This window comes from Xyrauchen texanus, chromosome 4 (assembly GCF_025860055.1).
Source record: "Xyrauchen texanus isolate HMW12.3.18 chromosome 4, RBS_HiC_50CHRs, whole genome shotgun sequence".
NCBI lineage: Eukaryota > Metazoa > Chordata > Actinopteri > Cypriniformes > Catostomidae > Xyrauchen > Xyrauchen texanus.
Window position 1 is genome coordinate 41,388,996 of NC_068279.1, and position 25,754 is coordinate 41,414,749.

At 37.6% G+C, this 25,754-nt stretch overlaps 1 protein-coding gene and 1 pseudogene across 2 annotated transcripts in view; both read right to left on the reverse strand.

Annotated features, from left to right (window-relative positions):
- Positions 1-16,139, reverse strand: part of LOC127643051 (A-kinase anchor protein 10, mitochondrial-like) — a 28,930-nt gene extending 12,791 nt beyond the window's left edge. For both annotated transcript variants that reach the window (XM_052125590.1, XM_052125589.1), the window contains exons 1-5: positions 15,929-16,139; positions 13,108-13,155; positions 11,898-12,083; positions 2,178-2,750; positions 466-564 (exon numbers count right to left, since the gene is read on the reverse strand). In XM_052125590.1, the coding sequence (XP_051981550.1) occupies positions 466-564; positions 2,178-2,750; positions 11,898-12,083; positions 13,108-13,155; positions 15,929-15,950 (928 nt within the window). In that variant the 5' untranslated portion in view covers positions 15,951-16,139. The remainder of the gene's footprint in view (positions 1-465; positions 565-2,177; positions 2,751-11,897; positions 12,084-13,107; positions 13,156-15,928) is intronic.
- Positions 16,140-17,944: 1,805 nt separating this feature from the next.
- Positions 17,945-21,158, reverse strand: LOC127640254 (selenoprotein W-like; annotated as a pseudogene).
- Positions 21,159-25,754: the final 4,596 nt, after the last annotated feature.

Genomic DNA, 25,754 nt, shown 5'->3' on the forward strand with positions numbered 1-25,754 from the left:
TTTATTTATTTATTAGTTGGATCTATACAAACATTACATGTTAATGTGCTGCAACATCCAAATCAATGAAAATCATTTTAAAGGGGTTTTCACAGTGACACAACACTGTGATGCAGTGACTACCAATGGGGGTGCAGAAAACATTGGTTGAGCCAATGTTGCTATGTTGGGCTGGTTGGAATGCTTAAACAGAGGAAGGTATTGAAAGTGATACAGAGCCACAGTGTTTCCACATTTTGGTTCAATCAACCAACAAAGGGATTACTTAAGTAATAGTTGTTTCTGCATATTAAGAAGGAATAAAGTAAATTACTTCAACATCCAAAATGTACATCACTGTCAATAATGAAAATGTTGACGGTGTCCAAATTTTGAGCTTTGTCCAAAAACAGAAAAGAAAAAAACATTGCAGTACTTCTTAAGCAGTCATTAAACTGAAGACACCGCAATTAGGAATTTTCTTACCAACAATGTCGTTGCGTATCTGTTCAGTGATGGGAATAGGTCTAGTAGCATCTGGAGATATGTACCTAGTGAAAATTTTAACTGCATCCCTCTCTATACCTACAAACAAAAGAAAAAGGTTTTATAGAAACTGAATAATGATAGAGGGAAGAGAAATGAAGGACATATCAGACTCCCCTCAAAGCAAAAACCTTTTTCAAATTAAGCAGAACTTTTCAAAGACTTACAGAACTCTAATAATTCAAATTTCAGTCATGTATATTCATCAAAACCTTATGTACATGTAAGTGTCTCTATTAATCAAAGAAATAACTAGGACAGATAGACTTGGGCTGTTTTCACATGACGCTTTCTTCTGTTCCATCTCTACATGCACATCAGGTTACGCCACATTTCACTGGTTTTCAGCGGCTCTAATAAAACACTGCATTTTTTATGACGCTGTGTGAAGTAGTTTGAAACTTTATAAAACATGTGTCTAGAGGACCCTACACTCTGCTCCATCCAGCTGTCAGTTTGTTGCTTGTGCAGCTAGAGTTGTGGTTACGGCCCCTTCCTGACTCGGACTCACAAAAACATGAAGTTTCTGAACATCTGGCATTACTCCGTTGGTAGGGACATTGCTTAGAATGGAATTCATGTAAGGTTCCCTTGTGAATAATTGCGTTGTGTTTCTAAAACTTTCATTTTTATATAATTAATCACACTGAATTAATGCAATAAATGGACAGCCATAATCAATATACACAGATAATGTATCGACACTGCCCTACTAATGGTATTAATGATTAAACAACTGAAATTGTGCTAGGGATTCATTTCCAAGACGTAGAGTCAGCCATAAGAAGCAAGGGTCTGTCGAAGAGTTTAATGGTGGTCTTCTGGATGAGGAATCTCATTAGTGCATGTTTAATTGTTGAAACGGTTTTCATGAAATCCATTTGAAACGCTTATAAAATGCAATGAAGTGGACAAAGATGGTTTTCCCTTTAAGACACTGAAAGCTCTCGTTGCGGTATCTGATTCTCCCTCTAAGCTGATCTGATGTCTTTCAGCTCAACTGACTCTTTCCATTCACTACTTTAACAGCCAGGAACTTCTTTGTATTACCCATTAATGACTACTCAACTCATGACTTTATAGCATATGCAGGCCATTCTGTTCAATGCAGTCCACTACCAAGATGCTAAATGGGATCATTTATGGTGGCTTCTCAATAAAGCCTATGTTCCATAAGAAATGAGATGTCAATGTCTAACATCAAAGGAACATGTTGCCTAACACGTATAATGGTAGAAGGCCACTAACCATGAAAAACTAATCAGAGTTAAGTATAGAATGCTCTTATGTATAAAGAGGCTGTTTACATCTGAAGTTTGTAATTTCTTACTAGCACCACAAAAGGGAATTGCAAATAATACATTGTATTCAAACTAATTTGCAAATATGTCCACGTCTTCGTTTGATAGAACGACGTAGTCTCTCCCCCCCCCCCCAAACTCACCATTGGTTGAGTCGAAGTTGCTGTTTCTGCCTCGATGGACCCACAGAGTGTTTACAGTTTTCGAGAAAATTTACCTATGGCTTACAGTTATAGTTTTATCTGCGGAATCATTTGGGATAGGAGGTGGTATTTGAACACCGAAAAGTTACACTTCAGCTTTAAGAAGGACTAAATGAAACAAATCTTATCAATTTTGATTTGCACTTACTTTTCATAAGCTTATCAGAGAGCTCACGGAGGCCACCAGTAGACTGGCCTTTAACTGGTGTGCCTGTCCTGGAGGAGGGCTGTCTGGTGGGAGTTTCTGATCTTAGAGCGGGCTGTAGCTGGGGTGTACCAGGCCTAGCCGCCCCATCGGAGCTAACAGAGTTCCGGTGGCTAATCAGAGCCCTGGTAAAGGAGTCAGAGTCCAGAGGGCTGGGGGTGTGAGGTCTGGAAGGGTTCTGGGAAGAAAAAGGGTCCTTGCCGTCTACCTCGTCCAGAGTGGAGGAACTGCTGGGGTCGTAAGGGGAGTCTGTGGAATCGGGTGATCCCAGAGCAGAGGCAGGCTCAGCCAAGGTGCTGTGCTTGACTGAGTTGAGGCTGTGCGCTCTGACCCGAGACCAGCTGGTAGAACGAAAGCTCTCAGCCTCAAGCCAGAAGCGCACCTGGTGCTCAGCCGAGCGGGTCTCCATGAACTGTATAAAATAGGGCATGGCCACATTGTCCCGCAAGATCTGGTCTACTGTTTTAGAAAGCCGAGATCGAGTCTCTTGAACCTGGTAGTTGACACTGGAGCGACCTGAAAAACACACACTTTTTAAATGACTGGTATCCAAAATGCATTTACCTCAAAAGACATAGACTCTTAAATATGGATCAACGATGTTACGCCCATTTAAAAAAGAAATTGGGATCTATTAAGTTATTCAAAAAGGCAATAAAAATGCAATTAATGCAAAGCCATAACTTGATGAACATGGTTTTAAAATCTCAGTTCCAAGTTATTTTAATATTTTTATTCTGAGACTTAGTTAAAAATGTCTATGTGTCTGGAGACAGTAAAAAAAATAAGTCATGCAAATCAGCAATTCTTGAAAAAATTAATGTTGGCATAAGTAGTTTGGAATATTTTTGTGTTATTAGTTCTTAAAAATAAGCAGTGAAAAAAAGTCAGGTGGCGTAACCAACATTTGAAGAAATAAAAATCTAATCTTTTGATATTTTTATGAAAATGCACATTTTCTTCAGGTCACAGAGAGTAGGAATGTTAAGGGTTTGTTCAAATGTCTGATCCCCAAGTATAAGAAATAGTAATAAGGGATGTTAATGTTTAAAAGAAAAATCGATTGTCATAAAAAATGTGATCGATTAAGCTTATCGATCGTCAATTAATAATTTCAGGACAAATGCATACAGAAATCAGCCAGCAGACATTGAAAAGGCTGTCTATACAGTCACACGTCGCTAGAGGAAACTTAAGCGCTGCATGTCATATCTTATCCAAATCACAGAAGTATCATACAGGTCAGAGATGAAGCGGGCTCAATGTAAACAGTGTTAAAGTGTTTCACTCTAAATTAACATTAATGTTTTCTTCATCGGGAAAGCATATTTAGCTGATTTAATCACCTTAGAAACGGTATGTGAAGTACTGTGTTTACACAGCGTTTTATGACTTGCCCTAATTTCAAACCAAAAATAAGTTCAAATGCACCACTAACTAGCAATGCCTTTACAACACAGAACACCTTTATTACCTCATTCAAACACATGATCTGGCTGGCATCTGTCCAGATTACACCCAGTCTTCTACTTCTAATATAAACCAGTGGCACAGGCTGTGTTCAATAAATAAACACAAAAAGGAAAAATCTTATAATAGAGCAGTGACTTCCTTTAAATACTTCGGAAGACCACACATTCCTCTTTCAACACCGGAGTTTAACACATTTACTAGGAGGTGAACTTAACACAGGGATTACCACATTGAGACACCTTGCAGCATTCCCTAAGGTTCAACTTTGCAACACTGGTTTATCAACACAAATTTTCTGTTGCATTTCTTTAACCGAGGAGTTAAAATATTAGACCTTAGCCAAATACATTTAAACCCTGTTTTTCACAACTCCTGGCATTTAATCATAGAAAACATTCCCTGTCTTAGGTTTCAGTTAGTATCACTATTTTATTTTAAGAATGTGAAATGTCAGAATAATGGTAGAAAAAATTATTTCTTTCAGCTTTTATTTCTTTCATCACATTCCCAGTGGGTCAGAAGTTTACATACACTTTGTTAGTATTTGGTAGCATTGCCTTTAAATTGTTTAACTTGGGTTGAATGTTTTGGGGTAGCCTTCAACATGCTTCTCACAATAAGTTGCTGGAATTTTGGCCCATTCCTCCAGACAGAACTGGTGTAAATTTGTCAATTTTGTAGGCCTCCTTACTCGCACATGCTTTTTCAGTTCTGCCCACAAATTTTCTATTGGATTAAGGTCAGGTCTTTGTGATGGCCACTCCAATACCTTGACTTTGTTGCCCTTAAGCCATTTTGCCACAACTTTGGAGGTATACTTGGGGTTATTGTACATTTGGAAGACCCATTTGCAACCAAGTTTAAACTTCCTGGCAGATATCCTGAGATGTTGCTTCAATATATCCACATAATTTTCCTTTCTCATGATGCCATCTATTTTGTGAAGTGCACCAGTCCATCCTGTAGCAAAGCACCCCCACAACATGATGCTGCCACCCCATGTTTCACGGTTGTGATGGTGTTCTTCAGCTTGCAAGCCTCGCCCCTTTTCCTCCAAACATAACGATGGACATTTCCCCAAAAATATATTTGTCACCATGTTCACATGGAAAATGTAGTTTGGCTTTTTACGATGGTTTTGGAGCACTGGCTTCTTCCTTCCTGAACCTTTACTGTGGATGTAGATACTTGTCTACCTGTTTCCTCCAGCATCTTCACAAGGTCTTTTGTTGTTGTTCTGGGATAGATTTGCACTTTTCGCACCAAACTACATTCATCTCTAGGAGGCAGAATGCATATTCTTCCTGAGCTGTATGATGGCTGTGTGGTCCCATGGTGTTTATACTTGCGTACTATTGTTTGTACAGATGAATGTGGTACCTCCAGGCGTTTGGAAATTGCTCCCAAGGATGAACCACAATAGTTTTTCTGAGTTCTTGGCTGATTTCTTTTGATTTTCTCAAGAAGTCAACCAAAGAGGCACAGAGTTTGAAGGTAGGCCTTAAAATACTTCAAGTACACCTCCAGTTGTCACCAATTAGCCTATCAGAAGCTAATTGCCTAAAGGCTTTGGAATTTTAAAAGCTGCTTAAAGGCACATTTATCTTAGTGTAAGTAAACTTCTGACCCACTTGAATTGTGATAGTTAATTAAAAGTGAAACAATCCGTTTGTAAACAAAAAATAGATGTCCTAAATGACTTGCCAAAACTATAGTTTGCTAATATGAAATCTGTGAAGTGGTTAAAAAATTTGTTTTAATGACTTCAACCAAAGTGTATGTAAACTACTGACTTCAACAGTATAATGACTGTAGTAACAGATGATGTCAACTTTAACTATACTGATTGTTTTTTATTGCATGTGTATATAAATTTGCTGAAAACATGTTACTAATTAAATGTGACTGCATTTAAATGCTCAGAGTCAATATAATGCAAGAAATACAACACCTCAACCAACTAAACCATCTTCAGTATTACAGATTATTAAATACTTTAATACTTGCCAACGAGAGCTGTTATTAACTATTTGTTATTAACAATTTTTATTGATTCCATTCACAAAACAAATAAACACAACATAAAATACAGAATCAAATTATATATATTAAACTCCTGAACATTAAGAATTAACAAGGAGTAATACACTCATGCCTCATAACCTTTTCCAAAAGCAGTAATCACCACTTCCAGAGTATCTGCCGCTTTATTGGGGTGTATACTACTCCCATAAATAGTACAGAGTAGGTGGCGCTGTAAATACCTAAAGAACTGGGATCTGGCAATCCTAAAATGTTCAACTATATTTTCAAAGGATCTCAACACTGCACTCCAGGGCAAGAAAGAACAATAATGGGGAAAGAGGGCAACCCTGCCAGTTGCCCCTTATCCAGAGTAAAATAATCTGAAATTAATCCATTTGCTTGTAACGTCGCTACCGGGAGTCTATAAACAAATTAATCCATACAATAAATGTATTCCTGAACCTGCATATTTCCAAAATCTTAAAAAGATAATACCATTCTACAATATCAAATGCCTTTTTGGCATCAAGTGAGATGGCAGTGACCAGAGTCTGATCATTTGCCACTTACCATATGATATTAATGAAACGCCTAATGTTATCAGGAGCTGCGGCCCCGAAAAAACCCTTCCTGATCTGTATCTATAAGAGATGTCATAACTTTACTAAATCAGTTAGACAAAATTATTGACAATATTTTAATGTCTAGATGGATCAGGGAAATTGGACACTAACTCTTACACTCCCTTTTATCCCTGTCCTTTTTCAGAATCAGGCTGATCTGGGCTTGTGTCATGGTTGGCAGAAGCTTTCCATTCTTTAATGTTTCTGTATAAACTTCTAACAAAAGTGGAGCCAGTTCTGTAGCATAAGAGCTAAATAATTCAGCTGCAAAGTCATCTGGTCCCGGAGCCTTGCCTGTAGGCAAGGCCTTAATTACCTCGCCAAGCTCCTCCAAGGTCATCTCAGAATCAACATAATTTTTTTGCTCAGTCATCAGTTTGGGGAGATCTAATGGTTCCACAAATTTCTAACAACTTCATCAGCAGAGGAAGACTTGGAACTATAAAGATCAAGATTCTTTAAAAGCATAATTAATATCAATGGCCAAGATAATTATTTTACTTCCAGAAAGATTTCACTGAGGAAATGGTAGAAAAAGACTCTCTCTGCTTTATATATCTATCCAAAAGTTTCCCCGCTTTGTCCCCCGACTCAAAATATGACTGTCGTGCCCTGAATAGCAAAACTCCACCTTCCGTGACAAAATAGTACTATATCTGTATTTCAATCAGGTCAATTCTGAGCCCATCAGACAACATTTGGCGCTTCATCTCTGCCTCGGCACTTTTAATATTCCCTTCCAACTCCATGAGTTCTCATGCATTTGATTTCTTGATGGAGGCATACTGTATTGTTGGATTATACATGCAGAAGAATTGAAACAACATGATCTGAATCTAGGATTTTCCCAATCTTAATCCTGGAATTCCACAACATCATAAATGGAAAGACTTTGGTGCCAGTAAGTCTCACATCTGGCCAATAAAACTAACAAAGTGACTTGTCTAGATCCCATATGACTTGAAAACTTCACTGCAAAGAGGCTCCAAGTTCAAAGGTCAAAGCAATAAAAGACAGAACACACACTCTTGGAGTTCTTGGAGACTCGGGACACACAAGAATCTGTCCTCCGATATAAACCAGTTTGCTACACTTAGACTCATCAGATCATGTGACATCGTGATCATTGTTCAGCAAACAGCATCTTAAAAAGGACATTCCTTAATCCAGAAACATCTCACACAAAGTCACAGTACTTTACCGATTTAACCTTCTAAAATTTACAGAATTGTAAATTTAAATTTAAACAATACCTTGGCTTGCTAGGTAATTCTGAAAATTGCTTTGAACTGTGGTAACTTGTATAACTGACACATTAATGATTATAGCCTGATGTACCTCTTTAAAATGTGTAATATTTTATGTTGTATAACCAAGGAATTAACCAGTATGATTTGTAACCAGGGATTTTCGTGTTTTGTTACCTACACTTACAATATTAATGAAAAAAATGTCAGGTTTAGTATGTTAAACGCTCACTTGTTTACATGGAGGAAGCTGATGACAACGAATATCATGTCTCTTTACCATTCTCAAGATATAAAAGTTCATGATTAAATATACACTATTTTGAGCAGGAATTTCGTAAAAGAATCTGAAACAAAGGACAATAAAATCAACTGTCGGAAAAGACAGCCCAGTTGAACACGTGACTCTGAAAATTCACTTTTGTTTGGCACAGGACACCTTTGGGGATGCAGTCAATTTCAGTTCAAATGTTTCCAAATGGGAAGAACACACGCTCTTCTGTCGTCGTCTCATGTCTGCTCTCTCCAGTTCTTCTGACTGCTAAGACTTTGCTCTGACTCTTCCCTTGTAGTCTTCTCTGGATCTCGTCAGAACCAGATCCATGCCATGTGAGGTCCAAGGAAGCTTGTCACTCTCTACGGTTCACACACCCATGAGAAGGCCTTGCTTCAAAGCCAACCTCATCATTCATACAGACAATAACTATCTGGTCTTACAGAGGTCCAAAACATCGACAGAACAAACATTCAACAAAGAGCCAAGAACCAAGCAATGCAAGGAAACACCACTACATGCAAGTACATCTCCAATATTGTGCTCAAAATGCTGGTGTATTTGTTAAATACTTTGGGTAATCTGATAGCAAATCGATGTAGACTCAAATAAGGTTAAATGGGTCTTAACTCTTTCCCCGCCAGCGTTTTTAAAAAAAAGTTGCCAGCCACCGCCAGGGTTTTTGACGATTTTCGCTAAACTTTAATGGCCCGCAGAATATTTTCTTCCATGAATATATGAAGATGCTATATATCAAAATAAAGATCTGAGCCTCTGCTTTTAGGCAAAAAAAAACGATTTTATTTTATCTTCATTTGTTCTTTTTTATTGCCACTTGAACAGAGGTAGGTTTTGTCAAAAACAACATTTCGGACAAAAAGCTGAGAAAAAGGCATTTTTATCAAACAAGTGCTTTAGTATTAGTATGGTGTTCCACTTCACGTTTGAGACGATCGCAGTCTGTTTCTTTGATCAAAGAGTTGTGTACTCTTTCAAAACATGCGTGCGGGTCTTCCTTACCGTATAACACCTAAAACACGGATACCCGGAAAATTCCGTGTTTGGCGGGGAAGCGTTTTTTCATAAAACCCGGAAAATTCCGTGTTTGGCGGGGAAAGCGTTAAGGTATTGTCAATAAACTCTTTGTTTTTGTCAAGGCATTGATCATTTATTTCACATTCGGACACTCTTCTCACCAACCTGTCTTATGTATATATGTGTTAGATTAGATTTATGTTTAGAATAGCAATAAAGTTTGTCTGAATTCAAAGATTAATGACTGTGGTATAGTTTGATAAATAATCTCATCCCTGTTTTTTAAAGATTTCGCTTCAAAGCTGTGCCTAAACATGTGTGATATTATTTTCAATAAGACATGAGAATAATATCACTCCAATAAGTGAATCAATAATAAATCACTTATTAAAAGCGAATTCCTTACAGTAGAAATTGTGAGCGGATACAACAAGACATTGTATTATCATTTTAATGGTTCAAATAATCTAGTTATTTGTAATTTATCTAATTTATAATGGTCGTCAAATGCGACTAATTCCATTATACATTTCATTACCTAATAATGTACAATAAGGACAGTTTAATTTAGTTCATAGCTCACATATTTCGAGACCCTAAATTCCCTCTAACGTTTCCCTTATAAATGTAGCATACCAAATATCCTACAGTATGATCCGACCCCTAAGAACCGCCTTAAGTGCCTCCCAAGCCCTGCCCACAAAGGATACTGAGGACCAGTTGGAAATTCAGTATTTTGCAAAAGGGATACATTAAAGCGGCAATTATATGATTTATTTTTCTCAGTATGTGGAAACACCTCTAAAATCACCAGTGTATAATCTGAGACAAAGATGAGCATTCAACAACAGATGAAATGAGGGACTTAGATAAATAAAATAAATCTATTCTAGAATGAATTGCACAACAGAAGATAATCTATAAAACAAACTCCAGCCAATAGGTGGAATAAACACAAAGAACATGTAGATTCATCCACAAAACCGTCCCGAAAGTGTGTTACTCCATAAAACAAACTCTTGCTGCTAGCGGAACCAGCACAACATTTTTTTCAAACAAATGTTCAGTGAGTCCATTCAGCGAGTCCAGACCATTTTCTTGCATTCCTTGAATGGATCACGTTTTTCTCTTGATGAATTCACAATGTCTGGGAACAAGAAAATGCTGTGGTTCTTCCAAGAAAGCTTTCTTTTACTCCACACCTCGTGTAACAGAAATGTAGCCAGAATTGATCGGGGCCTGTCTCCCTCAGTGGATCACCGAGCAGGAACCCTCGCTTGCTCGAGTTATGTTGAGCAGACTCGGAAAGAGCCCGTCCAGGAATTCTTCGTCCTCAGGAATTCCAACAATTTTGACGTTATTTTGCCGGTTGCAGTTCTCAAAGTCCACTAGCTTTTCCCAGATGTGCTCCAAATGCATAATGGTCGCTAGCAGATTACCAGCTAATTTCCTCTCCGATGACTCCAGATAATCGATACTTTTCTCAACATCCCCCACTCTTGTAACCAGCTCAGTGAATTTCGTCTCCATGGCAGTGATCGATCAACGTATTACAGCAAGATCCCAGCCAGCAACGACCTTCGTCAGCATTGCCGACACGTTCAAAGATTCTCGCCGACTTTCCTTTACTTCTCTGACCAAATCGTCTCCCTGGCTCACGGCCTGCTGTTCAGGGATTTGAGCTTTAGCACGTAAGAGTCTATTAATGTCTCCAGATCCTGAGGATTTTGAATTATTTTACATATTGTCTTCCTAGAACAGTTAATGATCAGGGTGTATTGAATCTCACCGGGTTTAATGACATAAAAGCAGTAAAACTAGCAAAGCGACGTTCACACATCCAAACCTTGCATGGCGTCACATGAATAGTCATGACATGACTATTAACAATTGCACAGAAATAACGATTGAGGAGATAGTACCTCGTTTTTTGTATACAAAGGCATTTAGATAAAAAAGACATACAGTGCACTTCAAGTCACAGCATTAATTGTTTTAATATTTGGTGAATAAAAACACTTAAGATCTGTACAGTTGTTTATAACAAAAAGGTAATAAAGGCAAATATGCCGCAATATATAATATATTATAATATATAATAGAACTCACGTAAGATTAAACGCAAAGGAAAATATCTGCAATATATGAAGACAATCCATGTAAGATCAGAGAGCTTTTTAAAGAGGATGCAAGGCAGTGATGCAGCAACATCATTTACATGCAAGAACCCATATGAGGAAAAACATGTTTCAGTTAAGGCATTTGATGCAAGTAAAACACATCCTTACTGATCAGGATTTTCTCAAGAGTTCCTTCGGCGTTTAATCTCGGTGGTCAAAACGGCTTTCTGTGCTTTAGCGCCAACTGTTATGCTGATTTTGGGAACTGCGTAAAATTGTGATTTACTGCTCAAATTTGTGAATCTTTGACACACTCACCGTAAAAACATTCTGTTTTGTTGGAGGCTGCACACGACTGTAAAAGGTTAAGAGATTACAGCACTCCACACACTGTACAAATCCAGAAGGCCAGTGATCTGCAAAACCCATTTCACTTACTCTACCTAACACTCCAGAAAACTCCCTCCCTTCACAAAATCCCCTTCAAATGTGATAATTCTTGATTCCCGAGACCTGGGCACACTTCATAAAATTTTACCTTGAGTAACACACTCAGCACAAAATTAAAGTCATAAATCAAATGCCACTACAAGCTCTGCCTTAATGAGCACTTATTTCCCAAATCAGACCTAACAGACCATATCAGTTAAAGGCAAAATGTACAGCCGGATACAAGGATTCTTTCAGTTTTAAATAAAGTAGCTTTGAGGGCAAAGGGTTCATGGAGATTAACATCTTTTCCATAAAGTAACCTTCTTTATGAGTTGACGAATAAATCACATTAAAACACATATTAAGCCATTTCGGGACATGTTATTGTACATTTGAAATCAATGTATAATGGTATGAATCCATGGTTTGTTTACCTAGGTCTCCAAAGTGTGCTGCCTCCATGTGGCTGGGCTGTGTTTTGAGGATGGCAGTTCGACCTCGGGCAAAGGAGTCCATGTTGGCTGAGATGGCATTGATGGCCACATGGCTGGGCCCTGCTGCTTCCAAGATAGCATGATGATTACGGCTGCTGAGGGAGTGGGAGTGGGGGGACACTGGGGCTGGAAAGGAACAAACCGAGGAGGAACATTATTATATCACCTCAACATTAAATACAGAATGACTGCATTAATGAATGCATGCATGCATGAATGAATGAATGAATGCATGACTGTGTGAATTAATCCATCCATCAATCCATTTAATGGAAGTGCACTGAAATTTTCTTACAACTTCCACAATCTCAACTAAATACTCCGTAATCTCCCCATCTGGCTAGTTATTCATTTAAATCTATAAACTAAACTTGTAAAGCTTTTGGGGGTTCCACTTCCAACATCAAAAATAATCACATTTTTAAAATAGTTATCTGTCTACATATATGTCTATATTGTTCATCAAATGGAGTTGACAGAATATACTTAAAAAAACAGTTATTACTTGAACATTTCCGTGTAGAATTAAGCTGTACAAAAGCTCACCCAAATTTGTCTTTTAACAATATACGACTAGTGTGCAATGCTCTCAAAGAAAAAGCTAACTATAAACAGTAGAGTGTAAGCCTCTTTCATTCAGAGCTAGTAAATTCCCACAGTCTTGGTCATATGTTAAGGATAGGCCTAACTAAAACCTATATACACTGCAAAGGTGGCACAGAAGCTGCATCTGAATTGGCATTTATTAAGGCTGGGATTTCCCACAGACCTCCCGATTCGATATTACAATTACAATGATTCTTAGCCGATTCGATATGTATTGTCTCCTTTAAGACTTGGCAGTAAACAGCCACTGTTATGTTTGGCTCACTGTTCTTGACTGACCAGCAATCTCACTGCTCATCGCTACTGAGTGGGGCTACGGAAGTGATAATGTAAAGTTGATGTGTTGTTGTGGAGGCAGCCAGATGCAAATGTCTACCACAGTGTGACATCACAATGGGGAGGAAGTAGAGAATTAGTCATTTTGGCAACTTGCTTTCAACAAATGCTCTTTGCATTCTTATGTATGTTGTGCATTTCCTATAAATAAACAGTTAGGAGTAAACACATGCAAAGTAAAACACATTAAGCAGCATAGTGTCCTCACCTTTGCTGGCTTTGGCATCTACTGGTCTCTCAGGCTCCTTCCCTTTAGCTGCAAGAGAGGAAAGAAATGCAATTTTACAATTTCAAATTAAAGTAGTACTTCATCAGCATCTCTGGCCTGACGCCCCACTCAGCACAAAAGATGCTTCTGAATCTCTCTCTCTCTCTCTAAAACCCATCAATTAAGAAAACAACTGCTCAGAAAAGAATGTGAGCAGGAGCAAGTCACTCTGCTTCTGTTCGCTGGTTATTTGCATAGGGTGAGGCCTTGCTCTTGTTTGTTAACGATAAATACACAGACAGACAGACTAGAAAAATGGGCACAAACAACAAGAATTCACATCATTATCAGATTAAAATGGGCATATATGAAACCGTTTCAAGCATTTCAAAGTCCTCTACTGTTCTTATTAAATATTAACTTGAAGCAGACTATATAATGACATGACTGAGAACAATGAGAAAGAACTGAAGGATCCTTATAACTAGGGCACAGGCTAAGAGGGCATCTTTTCTTTCCTCAGGGCAACCACATTTATATACACACACTGAATTGCTAAAGATTATGAAGTCACATGTATATGGTGACCATCTACATGGTCTCGGTTATGTAAAGAGGGATTCTGGCAAACATGGTCTCATTTTTAGTGAAGACAGAAAGTGCAGACCTATTATGATTTATAATGTTTGAACACCAAAGACAGCAGGGAGGGTAACAAACTGCACATCGTGCAGATTACAATAGTGTCATAAATCATGAAATATTCAATATCATAATACTATATGGCTAAATTACATCTGTTAATATTTTGTATTTACGCACAGCCAGAGACAGCTGGGATAGGCTCCAACAGTACCCGTGACCCTACATAGGACAAGCGGCTATGGATGAATGGATGATGCAAAAGATTTCCTCAGATCATTTTTAGTTTTTTTGCTAGTTCATTGCTAGTTAGTGGAGCTATGAGTTTTTTCTTGCCACTGTTGCCTTTGGTCTTTTTGTAATACACTGTTACACTATGTATTTATTTAATATTTTCTGTAAAGCTGCTTTGGAACAATATGTATTGTAAAACTAAAACTGAAACTGAGTAGAGCCTGAAGAGCCTATATGCAAAACTGATTAATAATTTACATCTAAAGTCCAACAGGCTCTTGAAATTTCAACCCTTTCATCTCATCATCAAACATGCAATGATAAACATTGTTTGGCAATAACTCCTAATTTAATGCTAATGCAATTTCTATAGTATTTGGGGAACAATCCTAATGGAATCAAGAGTGACTTCTTATTTGGAGTCAAATAAGAAGCAATTAAAGGGATAGTTCATCCAAAAAATTCTAATTCTTTCATTTACTCGCCCTCATGCCATCCCAGATTGTGTTCTGCTGAACATAAACGAAGATTTTTAGAGGAATATTTCAGCTCTGTAGGTCCATACAATGCAAGTGAATGGTGGTCAGAACTTTGAAGCTCCAAAATGCACATAAAGGCAACATAAAAGTAATCCATATGACTTCAGTGGATTAATTAATGTCTTCTGAAACATGCTAATCGATTTTGAATGGGAACAGACTAAAATATAAAAACAAATTTGACATTAGCAATCTCCTTAGCGACACTGATTAAAGTCCCTTTTCAAGGCAAGGCAGTCCACTCTGCAGCCATCTTTGGACCTCTCCCGGGCACCTATTTTCAGTCAACACCTTTATCATCAATTACGCTTCTTTAGCTGGGATCATGCAAAAAAAAAAAAAAAGAAGAAAAAAAAAGAATTCAAACTGGTTCAGCTTATGTAGCATGTATTCCTGTGTTCAAGTTGACTGACTGGTGATGTCTGTATCTGAAAGTTGATTGGCTCTTTAACTTGTTTAAGTTTTTTACATCTGCCATATATGCCAAACTGCACACTTCTGCGCAATTCTACCATCAAAATGGAGTGTGGAATATTTGACACTTCATGCGCTCAACGCACGCAGCTTGTTGTAGATAGCGGAAGGGGAGGAGTTATCTGGCTGTGCTGCTGGTCTGACAAAACAGTTGTAAATAATGAAGAATGTAGCAGCTTGATTACACTTTCTAGCGCTCTGCTCATGCGTCAAGCACAAGAAAGTGTAATCGAGCATGAAGTCATAGTCGTAGAGACTGTAATGGTAAGTCGTACAGAGAAAAGGAAGTTAACTTTTGGGGTTTTTCTCACCCACACGTTTCATATTGTTTAATCCAAGACATGGATTAAACCACTGGAGTCATATGGATTACATTAATGCTGCCTTTATGAGCTTATTGGAGCTCCAAAGTTCTGGTCACCATTCATATTTTGAGGACCAACAGAGCTGAGATATTCACCTAAAAATCTCTGTGTTCAGCAGAAGAAAGAAAGTCATACACATCCGGGATGGCACGAGGGAGAGTAAATGATGAGAACATTTACATTTTTGGGTGAACTTTCCCTTTAAGACCCAACTGGACAAATTGAAAATTATACTTTAGACTATATTTTTCCCATCTATCCAGTAGAATCTAGATTCTTTGATGTGTGTTCTTTGATCCCATTAGAAAAGGTCCCCAAAGGACTTATGACACCAGCACTACAGCATGTAAAATGTTATAAACTTATGAAGGGGTGCAATTTTAATCATTAAACGTGCACTTGAACCAGGAACATCCGATAACGTCTCTACACGCTGTGATAAAGATAGCATTGCATGAGAGGAACAAATGACCAATACATTTTCATGCAGACAAAAGCTCAGCATCGGTTCAGAAAAGCCCGAACTGTCCGGCGATCATCCCATCATCGGGCTGAGCACTTCCTTACCTTTCCGCCTGAAAAACGACATGATGAATCTGAAGCTGTGAACGCTTGCTCAGCTCAGAGACAACATCCCGTGAACGCCTGACTCCCTTCATTCATAAGACTCCTTCACACGCAGCTTTCACTTTGATAAACGATTTCTGCAGTTACTGGCAAAACCGAAAATCGTCCAGTCCCTTCTCAACTGGCCAGGTCGCCATATTGTCAATAAACGCTTCACTTCCGGAGTGTCTGCGTCGGCTTCAGCTTGAATCATGGGAAAATACCTGACAAATGAAAAGACTTCATTCCCATTCAGGACACAGCAGATGGAGTAACCCTGACTGCACTAATTTATTTTTTTAAATGTACGGTTAATTAAGTTAAATGGGGTAGAAGCAGCGACAGCAGTGTCCTGCGGTGTGACATGCTATACCACGTAAAACAATGTGTTGCTCATTCTTGTATAATCATTATACCATACATTATGCTTTATGACTTCCATGATATTAACTGAGAGACTACTTTGAAAAAGAAAACTTGTCAAACCAAGAAACTAAATAATTTTAATATGCACCAGGTAAGGAACTTAACCCTTTAAAGGAATAGTTCACCCAAAAATTAAAAATTAATCTATCATTTACTCACCCTCATGCCATCCCAGATGTGTACTCTTTCTTCTGCAGAACACAAATTAAGATTTTTAGAAGAATATTTCTGATCTGTAGGTCCTCACAATGCAAGTGAATGGTGACCAAAACTCTGAAGCTCAAAAAATCACATAAAAAGTAATCCTCCAGTGGTTTATTCCATGTCTTCAGAAGTGATATGTTAGGTGTGGGTGAGAAACAGACCAATATTTAAATCTTTTTTTTTACTATAAATCTCCACCTTTGTGCAGCTCCAACCAGAAGGTGGCTGAATATGAAAGTGTAGATTTAGAGTAAAAATATATATATATTACTCACCATACTTATATACATACTTACTTATAACACTTCAGAAGACATGGATTAAAAAACTGGAGTTGAATGGATTACTTTAATGCTCCATTTATCTATCCCTCTAATCGCAATATTTTCCCAGTGAATGAAGACATTTATTTTACTCCTTGGGTAGCCCAAGGAACTGAAATTCAAGTGTGAGAGGAAAGTAAATGATAAAGAATATACCAAGAATAACTGCATATTTATTTTTTAAATTTACTTTTGTTTCATTTATTGTAAATATGAAATCTGCAATTTAATAATGGGACTCAACCAGTTGCCTATTAAAAATAGAGGCTCTGTTTCTCCAGTAGTCAAAATTTTAATACTTACATGTTTATTTGTCTTTGAGCATGATTTTTATGAGCCAGAGCAATCTTATGAATAGATCAATAATAGACACTAAACATTACATGCTCCAAATGTGGTAGTTGTGTATTATAACACAGATTTTGTGTAAAAAAAAAAAAAGATAGTTCCGGTCCTGGATGCTGATTGGTCAACAGCTGTGTTTTATTCATGATAAAACAGCTCTGACCTCTTCATGGAACTTCTGTTTGTATCACTCCGCAGCACCCATAGCTGACAGTTATTCTGGCGGAAGGAAGGAATTCAGTGGAAATAAAATGGAAAAATTGTGTCCTTAATATTTTTATTATGTGATGACTGTTTAATGAAAGCAATAAGGCACTTGTGGCTGTGCCACAGTCACAGCTTAATGGGGTTGCAGGCATTACTCCGCTTTGTGTCGTGTCTAAGAATGCCCATTAGCCATGCCCATGATTATACTCACAACTTAGCATGGCCTCCCATGTCTTATTGTTTAATTAACAAGCTTAGTTTTTTTTAGCTTTGACACAGACATCACCTATCAAACCCCCTGCATCACTAATGCACATAATATTATAATACATAATATTGTCAGTGTTATTAAAAACATATTTTACACCCCAATCAAAATTGTAGTCTATGAAATTTAGAAATTTCTCCCTTTTCAACCATGTTTTATAAATGTGTGAATGACTTCAATTATTAAATAATGTCATAGAAAACATTTCACCATTATTCTCTTTTATTGCATGAAAATCTTGAGAACAATGCCAACATATTTCTTAAACTTGTGCGTTATGACAGACGTAAACACACTGGAAAAAAAACAACAAGGACAAATCCTTTAATTTTATATATTCCCTTAATTTGTTTCCCAAACTTTAAAGCCGTAATCTAAAGCATTTTAACATAGGGAGCTTCCCACTCTGAGAGTCTTCTCCGAGGAAGGGCAGAGAGCATCAAGCAACATCCGTGCCAAAAACACTTTGGAGGTCGCCATCATTGTTGCACTGCCTAAGAGACTAACACGCAGAGAAGAAAAACTGCAGGGAGAATAGATACAGAATGAGACGAGAGAAAAAAGGAGACAAAACATTATTGCAGAAGAGAGAAATACAAGACGGGAGTGAGTTAATGTGTATTTTGCCAATATTTTATTCCCACCTCTATGATCAGCACATGCTTATTTTCCCATGGCCTTCTCAATGGCACTCACAATTGTTTTCATTTTTGAATCGCTGTCAACAAATCCATTTCCATTCTGCCAAAGTAAGGATCAGACAAATGTAAAATGTCACAGCCATACTTTGCCATAGTTATAACTGTGTACCAAACCAGTAAATAAATAAATAACTTATTCATACAGGTTAAACCAGTTCAACATAGCAATTACATCAGATTAGTCTATATCATCCTGTTTTGGCTTTCATCACTTAAATTGCTATCAAGAGGAAATGTTGACAAAACCTAATAATGCAACTTTCAACTTAGTTTTTTAGGTTAGCTCTGCTGTACTGTGCAATACTAAGAGCAGGCATGTAAGTGTACAATAAATCAGTTCAAGTATGCGGCACAAGAAAGGGGGGGTGTAAATAACACTCTAACCTTCTTTGAGTGCACCAACTTGCCGTTTACTTCCACCTCAAACCACCCTGTTGTAGAGGGTGTGCCCACACCAGTCTGGAAATTGATAGTGAAGTGAGATGGGAGGATAAATATGCTGAAACATTGGACATTAAAGGGATAGTTCACCCAAAAATGAAAATGATCATAATTTACTCACCCTCATGCCATCCCAGATGTGTATGACTTCTTCAGAACAAAAATGAAGACTTTTAGAAGAATATTTCAGCTCTGTAGGGCCATACAATGCAACTGAATGGTGGCCAGAACTTTGAAGCTCAAAAATGTACATAAATGCATCATAAAAGTAACCCATATGACTCCAGTGGTTAAACTGGTTCAGTGGGTGTCTGGTTCCAGAGATGGTTGTGTTGTTGCATGTGCAGACATTGTACTGTGGGAATTGCTTTCAGTTCTGGCAAATAATAGCTGTTGTTTCCTTAATTGTTATGAAAGAGTTGAGGCAGAACAAGTGGAGCAGCATTCTGCACCATCAGATAAATCTCAACCTGAAGGCAGCCCCAGCCCAGGTGGCGATATGCATGAAGAATGTGAAATACCAAAAAACAAAACAAGAAGAATGTGGAAGTGTATGGGGAGATTAATAGTAAAAAATGACTTAAATATGGATTTGTTTGTCACCCACACTTATCATATCACTTCTGAAGACATTAATTCAACAACTGGAGTCATGTGGATTACTTTTATGCTGCCTTTATATGATTTATGGATCTTCAAAGTTCTGGCCACCATTCATTTGCACTGTATGGGCCAACAGAATTTAAATATTCTTCTAAAAGTCTTGAAAGTAAGTCATACACATCTGGGATGGCATGAGTGTGAGTAAATGATGAGGGAACATTCCTTTTTGGGTGAACTATCCCTTCAAGCTTTGTGCATTTGTGTAAGCATTTAACAAAGTATATTTCCAATAACAAATACATAATCACATAAATTGTAATCAAATACAGCACATACAATCTCAAGTTCGCCTGGGAATTCATCCTCAAGCAACGTCTTGAGTTTGGTGAACTATAAAAAGAAGAACATGTTCATAAAGCATGTAAACAGTATCCCACACACACCAATCAGTCACAACATTAAAACCACCTGCCTAATATTGTGTAGGTCCCCCTCGTGCACTACCCCGCATCTCAGAACAGCATTCAGAGATTATATTCTTCTCAACACAATTGTACAGAGCAGTTATCTGTGTTACTGTAGACTTTGTCAATTTGAACCACTCTGGCCATTCTCTGTTGACCTCTCTCATCAACAAAGTGTTTCCATCCACAGACAGAGCTGCCGCTCACTGGACGTTTTGGCACAATTGTGTTGAGAAGAATAGTGTGCAAGTTGGCTCTGGTTTGGCAGGACATGTGGGACCTACACAATATTAGGCAGGTGGTTTTAATGTTGTGGCTGATCGGTGTATGTTATATTAGAATAACTTGTGAATGAGTCAATATCGATCAATCAATATTTATTTAGAAAGCACATTTAAAAACAAGCATGGTTGACCAAAATGCTGTACAAGGTAAAATGGTTATTACAAGAAAATAAAAACTTACAAAGTAGATAAAACAATAACACTTACCTTGGGCCTGTACCCTCATCCACCACTAGGAGAGGACAAAATAGAAAGAATTTTTGATGTTATTCAGCTCATTACTCAAACTGTAATTTGCATGGTGATGTAATAATGGGTTTGTCTCCTCTGGGACTATTTGGACATGTTGCAAATAACCGTTTGGTCTTGAATCAGCGAATGCACCTTTTTCAAATATCTGATTCTAGTGACACAAGCCATGCCTAACGCGCAGGCTTGTGGTTTGTTATGTAAAGAGAAAGCCGCGGGTCTCCAAACACTACTGAATCTGCTGAACAAGGAAACACACGGGTCCGCCTATCAACCGAACATGATGCTCTTCTTGCCCTGATTACTTTTGATCGGACATATTATGCCCGACAATACAGATCATTAAACTAGCTTTAATCAGCTCTGCACTCACTAACATTTTTAATCCATTTTGATTTATGAATCGAATCTATTTGGATATTGTACTCCAGTCAAAAGTCCCAGACTTTAAATAGCAGCAACACACTGTACATAAATAGCACAATTACATACCAGTAGATTATATGAACTTTAACAGTCATCCTGAGAGTCGCAGCGGTTTCTGACTGGATCTAGCGATGTTTGCGTTGTTGCGTGTGCAGACAGTGTACTGTGGGAATGCTTACAGTCCTGGCAGATATTTCGCTGCTAATGAAAGGGTTGAGGCGGAGCCAGTGCAGAATAAAGCCATAAAACCAAAGTGTTTTAGCAAGTCAGGTCACTCGCGGCCATCTCTCAAACAGGCTCGCCAGCTATTTTTCTACGTAAACAGGCGGCGTACAAGTGCATCTCCTATCTACTTGAATAGGAAAAGACCAAAATCTCCAAAATGGTTGGTCAAGATTACGAGAAAATAACATATTTCAAATCAGCAGTAAAATCTGACAATACTGGTATCATAAATTGTTCTTCTTTTTCTCAGATAAAGCAAAAAAAAAAGATATTTTTCCTGCTTGTTTAGCTAATGCGCATGCGCGTTTTCGAGTTGATTGACAAGCGATGTCTATACCTGAAATATGATTGGCTCTTTTACCTGTAAGGCGGCACTTCCTTTCTACGTCTGTTGGGCGTTCCAATTTCTCCCATTCATTTAAATACAAGTGGCCCGTCTCTGAAAAATAGTCTCTGATAAAACACACCCACGCTTTACTTTATGTACACACTGCAGTCATGGATTTACAACAAAAGGGGATTTTAAATAGAGGCCTAAATTATATAAAGTGGTAATTTTGGAAACTTAATGACAGATTTCTAATACCCTTTTCTGATTTAGGAGAAATACAAAATAACTAAAAAATGATAAACAATTTTGGAATCTACCATCTTACTGGGCTGATGGGCACGTCATAGACGTAAATCTGTAAATCATATAAATTGTGTAATGTTGCACAGTGCACTCAAAGTCTGAGACATCATATAGTTAAAAATATCTTTGGCTCCAGACCATAAACATGTAGTTACAGGTCTTCCATTTAGGTGCAGGTATTTATTGAAACACTGTCATTTGAAGAAAAAAAATAAGTTCATAACTTCAAAATGAAACACTATATGGTAAAAATATAAAAAATCTGCAACATCTTTACTAGTTGACTTGTGTGCCCACATAATGTGGTGTCGTCATATCAACAGTCTCAAGGGTGTTAGTCCAAGACAAGCTGTTCCCAACCCTTGTCTAAAACCACCAACACAACCTGTCTTTTGAGATTCTTTTGCTATATGAATTTCAACTTGAAGCTTGCACACGTGGTTCAGGCATTTTAGGGGTGAGTAGATATTTTCTTATCTATACACTTAGTTTAGTATTGTTCCTTACTTAAATGTTGAATAAAACACAAACCTTTGCATCTTGTAAAGACCAAGTGAAATCTAAATGTTCGTTTTGTGGCCTTTAGTCCATGTCTAATAGCTTTGATGCCACCTATCACTGATTCTTGATATAAGGGACAAAACATGTTTAATCTTAGGTTGTATTTTTAATTTCTAAATTCATTCTAAATGGACCTATTTGTTGACAAAGGTATCAGCTAATGAACCATTGACAGAATTGACATGTTGAAACTCAGACCGCAGAGATTTAAGCATTGCTTGTTTAAAATATGAAAGTTATCAGACCATGTGTCCTACTGTTGCATCCACCATGAACAGGAAGTTGGAAAGGAGTACTCAGAGTTATAGCTGACCATGACATTGGGTGATTTCCAATAGGAAGTGAGTATCCCCATGTCCTACTCACTCCGAAGGGCAGAGCCCTTGAAGTGTGAACTCTGGAGGGAGCAGGGCACTCGTGTCTCATAATGTGGATGTTTGGAACACACTCATAGCCACGGGAAGTAGGGGCGTAGGGTGTGCTCCAGCACTCCCTGTTAAGAGCTGTCAAACCGTCATATTCTGTGTTAATCTCATCAACGAAAGCAATGACGAAAATGTTAAGGGGTATTTTTGTTATTTCCACAGTAGCTCCCACCCCCCTGTTCAAAATCCATTCCCGCACCCTTGAACATACTTTGCGAAGGGAGCGATGACAGACAATGTCACTTCCTCTTTATCTTCACCCGGAATGTTACCATGACAACGTAGTGCAGCAACTTATACATCGTTGCAAAATTGGTCTACTTCAACTTTATTCTCTTCGCTGATTCCTGCATGTAGTCACATTTAACTAACATAGTTACTATTAGCACAATAACAAACCTTATTTAAACTACATATTTAATATTTACTGTATGCATGATGAAAATGTGTGTAATATCTCACAAAACAACTTTAATATTTCTATAATATGTAATATAGTATATAATATATTTATATTTTTTATCATAAATGGTAAAATTACTTCCTTGAAGTGACCATCGCATGTACCCATGGCTAATGGCCTTGTGGAAGCGCCCTTCGTGGAGGGGTCGAGTTGCTCACTTTCTTTGGAACACACCTTTGTGTGGCATCCCCTTACCGCAGTGCCCTTCAAGGGTGCAAAAATGCCATTTGGAATTCGTCCATTGTCTGATTTATTCAGGATTATAAAAAATTATGTAAAGTGAGGACACAACTTTGAGAGTTTTAATATAATTTAAAGTTAACTTTATGTATTGTTTGATATAATACAGATTCCTACCGTTCATTTGATATTTATATTTATGAATTTATTGCATTTTTAAACACTTTGTTTGGAAGTTTAACATTGTGACCTCTTGGTGGGGACAGGTTATGTACCATGTGCTTTCAATTAGAGTGCTTTTAATTATGAGTGGTGGTGGCATAGTGGTCTAAAGCACATAACTGGTAATCTGGTAATCAGTGGTTCGAGCCCCACAGCCACCACCATTGTGTCCTTGAGCAAGGCACTTAACTCCAGGTTGCTCCGGGGGGATTGTCCCTGTAATAAGGGCTCTGTAAGTCGCTTTGGATAAAAGCGTCTGCAAATGCATAAATGTAAATGTAAATTATAGAGCATTCATTAAAGAAATTATAATGAAATTATATATAAAATATAAGTAATGAATGCCCTGAGTATACACAATTCCTTTAGTTTAGATTTAACTGTTCCAGTATTTGTATAATTATGAATTTCTTGATTTTTAACATAAAAATATTTTTTTTATGTAAGATGCATTTTGTCCCTTATCTCAAGAATCAGTATACTAGTATACACTTAAAAGTTGAAACAAATAACATTACACTGATATTCAAACAAAGACTTTCCCGCCAAACGCCCACAAGTGAATAACACAATGGAGTCCGCCTCCCTGCACTCTCAATCTATTCAAATATATGTATATATCTGAATATTTTTCTATATTCTTAAAATATATTGATCGTTCATTTATAATCATCATATTTAAAAAAATTGTTTCAAATCAAATGATGGTTGGTTTGGTTTATGGCTTTGAACTCTTTTATATTTCAGAGAATTCTTTATCAAGCCAAAATCAAAGTTTGTCTTGACAAACTTTAACATTCTAGTTGTCTCTATTCTCAGTGTCCGAGCTCTTGCCCCTTCTTTTGGAGGGTGGCACCAGATGTGCAGGCAGCTCATGAGGGAGCCCAAAGCCCTCCAACTTAATCTCAATGAGATGGCTGGCCCAAGCAAACTCATCATCTAACATGCCATCACAGTCCACATCTGATCATTTCCAGATTCATCCCAGGACTGAGCTAGGCAGACGAGTCCTCATCATCCAGTCCTTCACTTTAGACCCACTCAGCTTGCCCTCATGTGGTGAGAGGTTGTAAAAGATCTCATCAAACTTTGGCTTATATTTTGATACCACCAATTCTTAATTTGAGACATGATCACTTTCTCCATTGGATCCACTGCGATGAAAGGGGTTCCCTTCTATAAAAGGCTGGTCCCTAATAAGGCTCCTTGCACCACCAGTTAGCCAGCTGCTTCCAATTATTCTTGGCGTAGTAGAGGCATCAACTGTGCAATGTCAGCTAAGTGCTTTGGCTTGAGGCATTTAAACTTGGCAAAATCATAACTGATTTGTCGCTCCTGTGTGTGTGTATGTGTGAATAAAAATGTGTATCAAACAGATATAATATAACTGGTCACACTTCACCACATATATAGCTTTTAATGTTAAAATGTATTAGGATATGTTGAAATAAGAATGAACAATAATTAATAAATGCTGTATAACTTCTGTTCATTGTTTAGATCATGTTAACTATTGCATTAACTGATGTTAACATATACAAGCATATAGTAATGTTTTTCCATAACTTTGAACTCTCATGCTCTTTACTGAAATTAAGAGAGAAAAATATATTTTTTAGCATGCTTAATTGGTGTATATTGTAGTGATTGTAGTTTATGCTTGATGTATACTTGATGAAAATACATGAACAGTTAAAAACCTGCATCTTTGTGCAATCTTTCCCCTGGTGAAATCTGGTGCCTTGGTTGGATTCTTGAGAAGATGAGGGGAAGGTCATAGATAAGATCTCACTTCTTTCTATCTCTGCAGAAAACTAAAAGCATCTGTTCTTTTAGAGTGCTAATGATGTAAGCGTGAGTCTGTGGGTGAAGGAATGAAATAAGATAAGCCACATATATGTTTTAGCACTCTATTTACATATCTACTGACCACAACAAAACAAGCAGGCACATGCAGTTTAGAGGAATTGCAGAACTACATTTTAATCATAAAGTGCATTTCTCTCCCAAAAAGACATTTTCCACACATACATTTATTTGCTAGCATCTCCAAGTGAATGGCTCCCACATTTTTGGGCAAAAGCACCTCCTGTAGGTATGTCACACATTGTGTTATAGTGACAAAGCACAATTTTC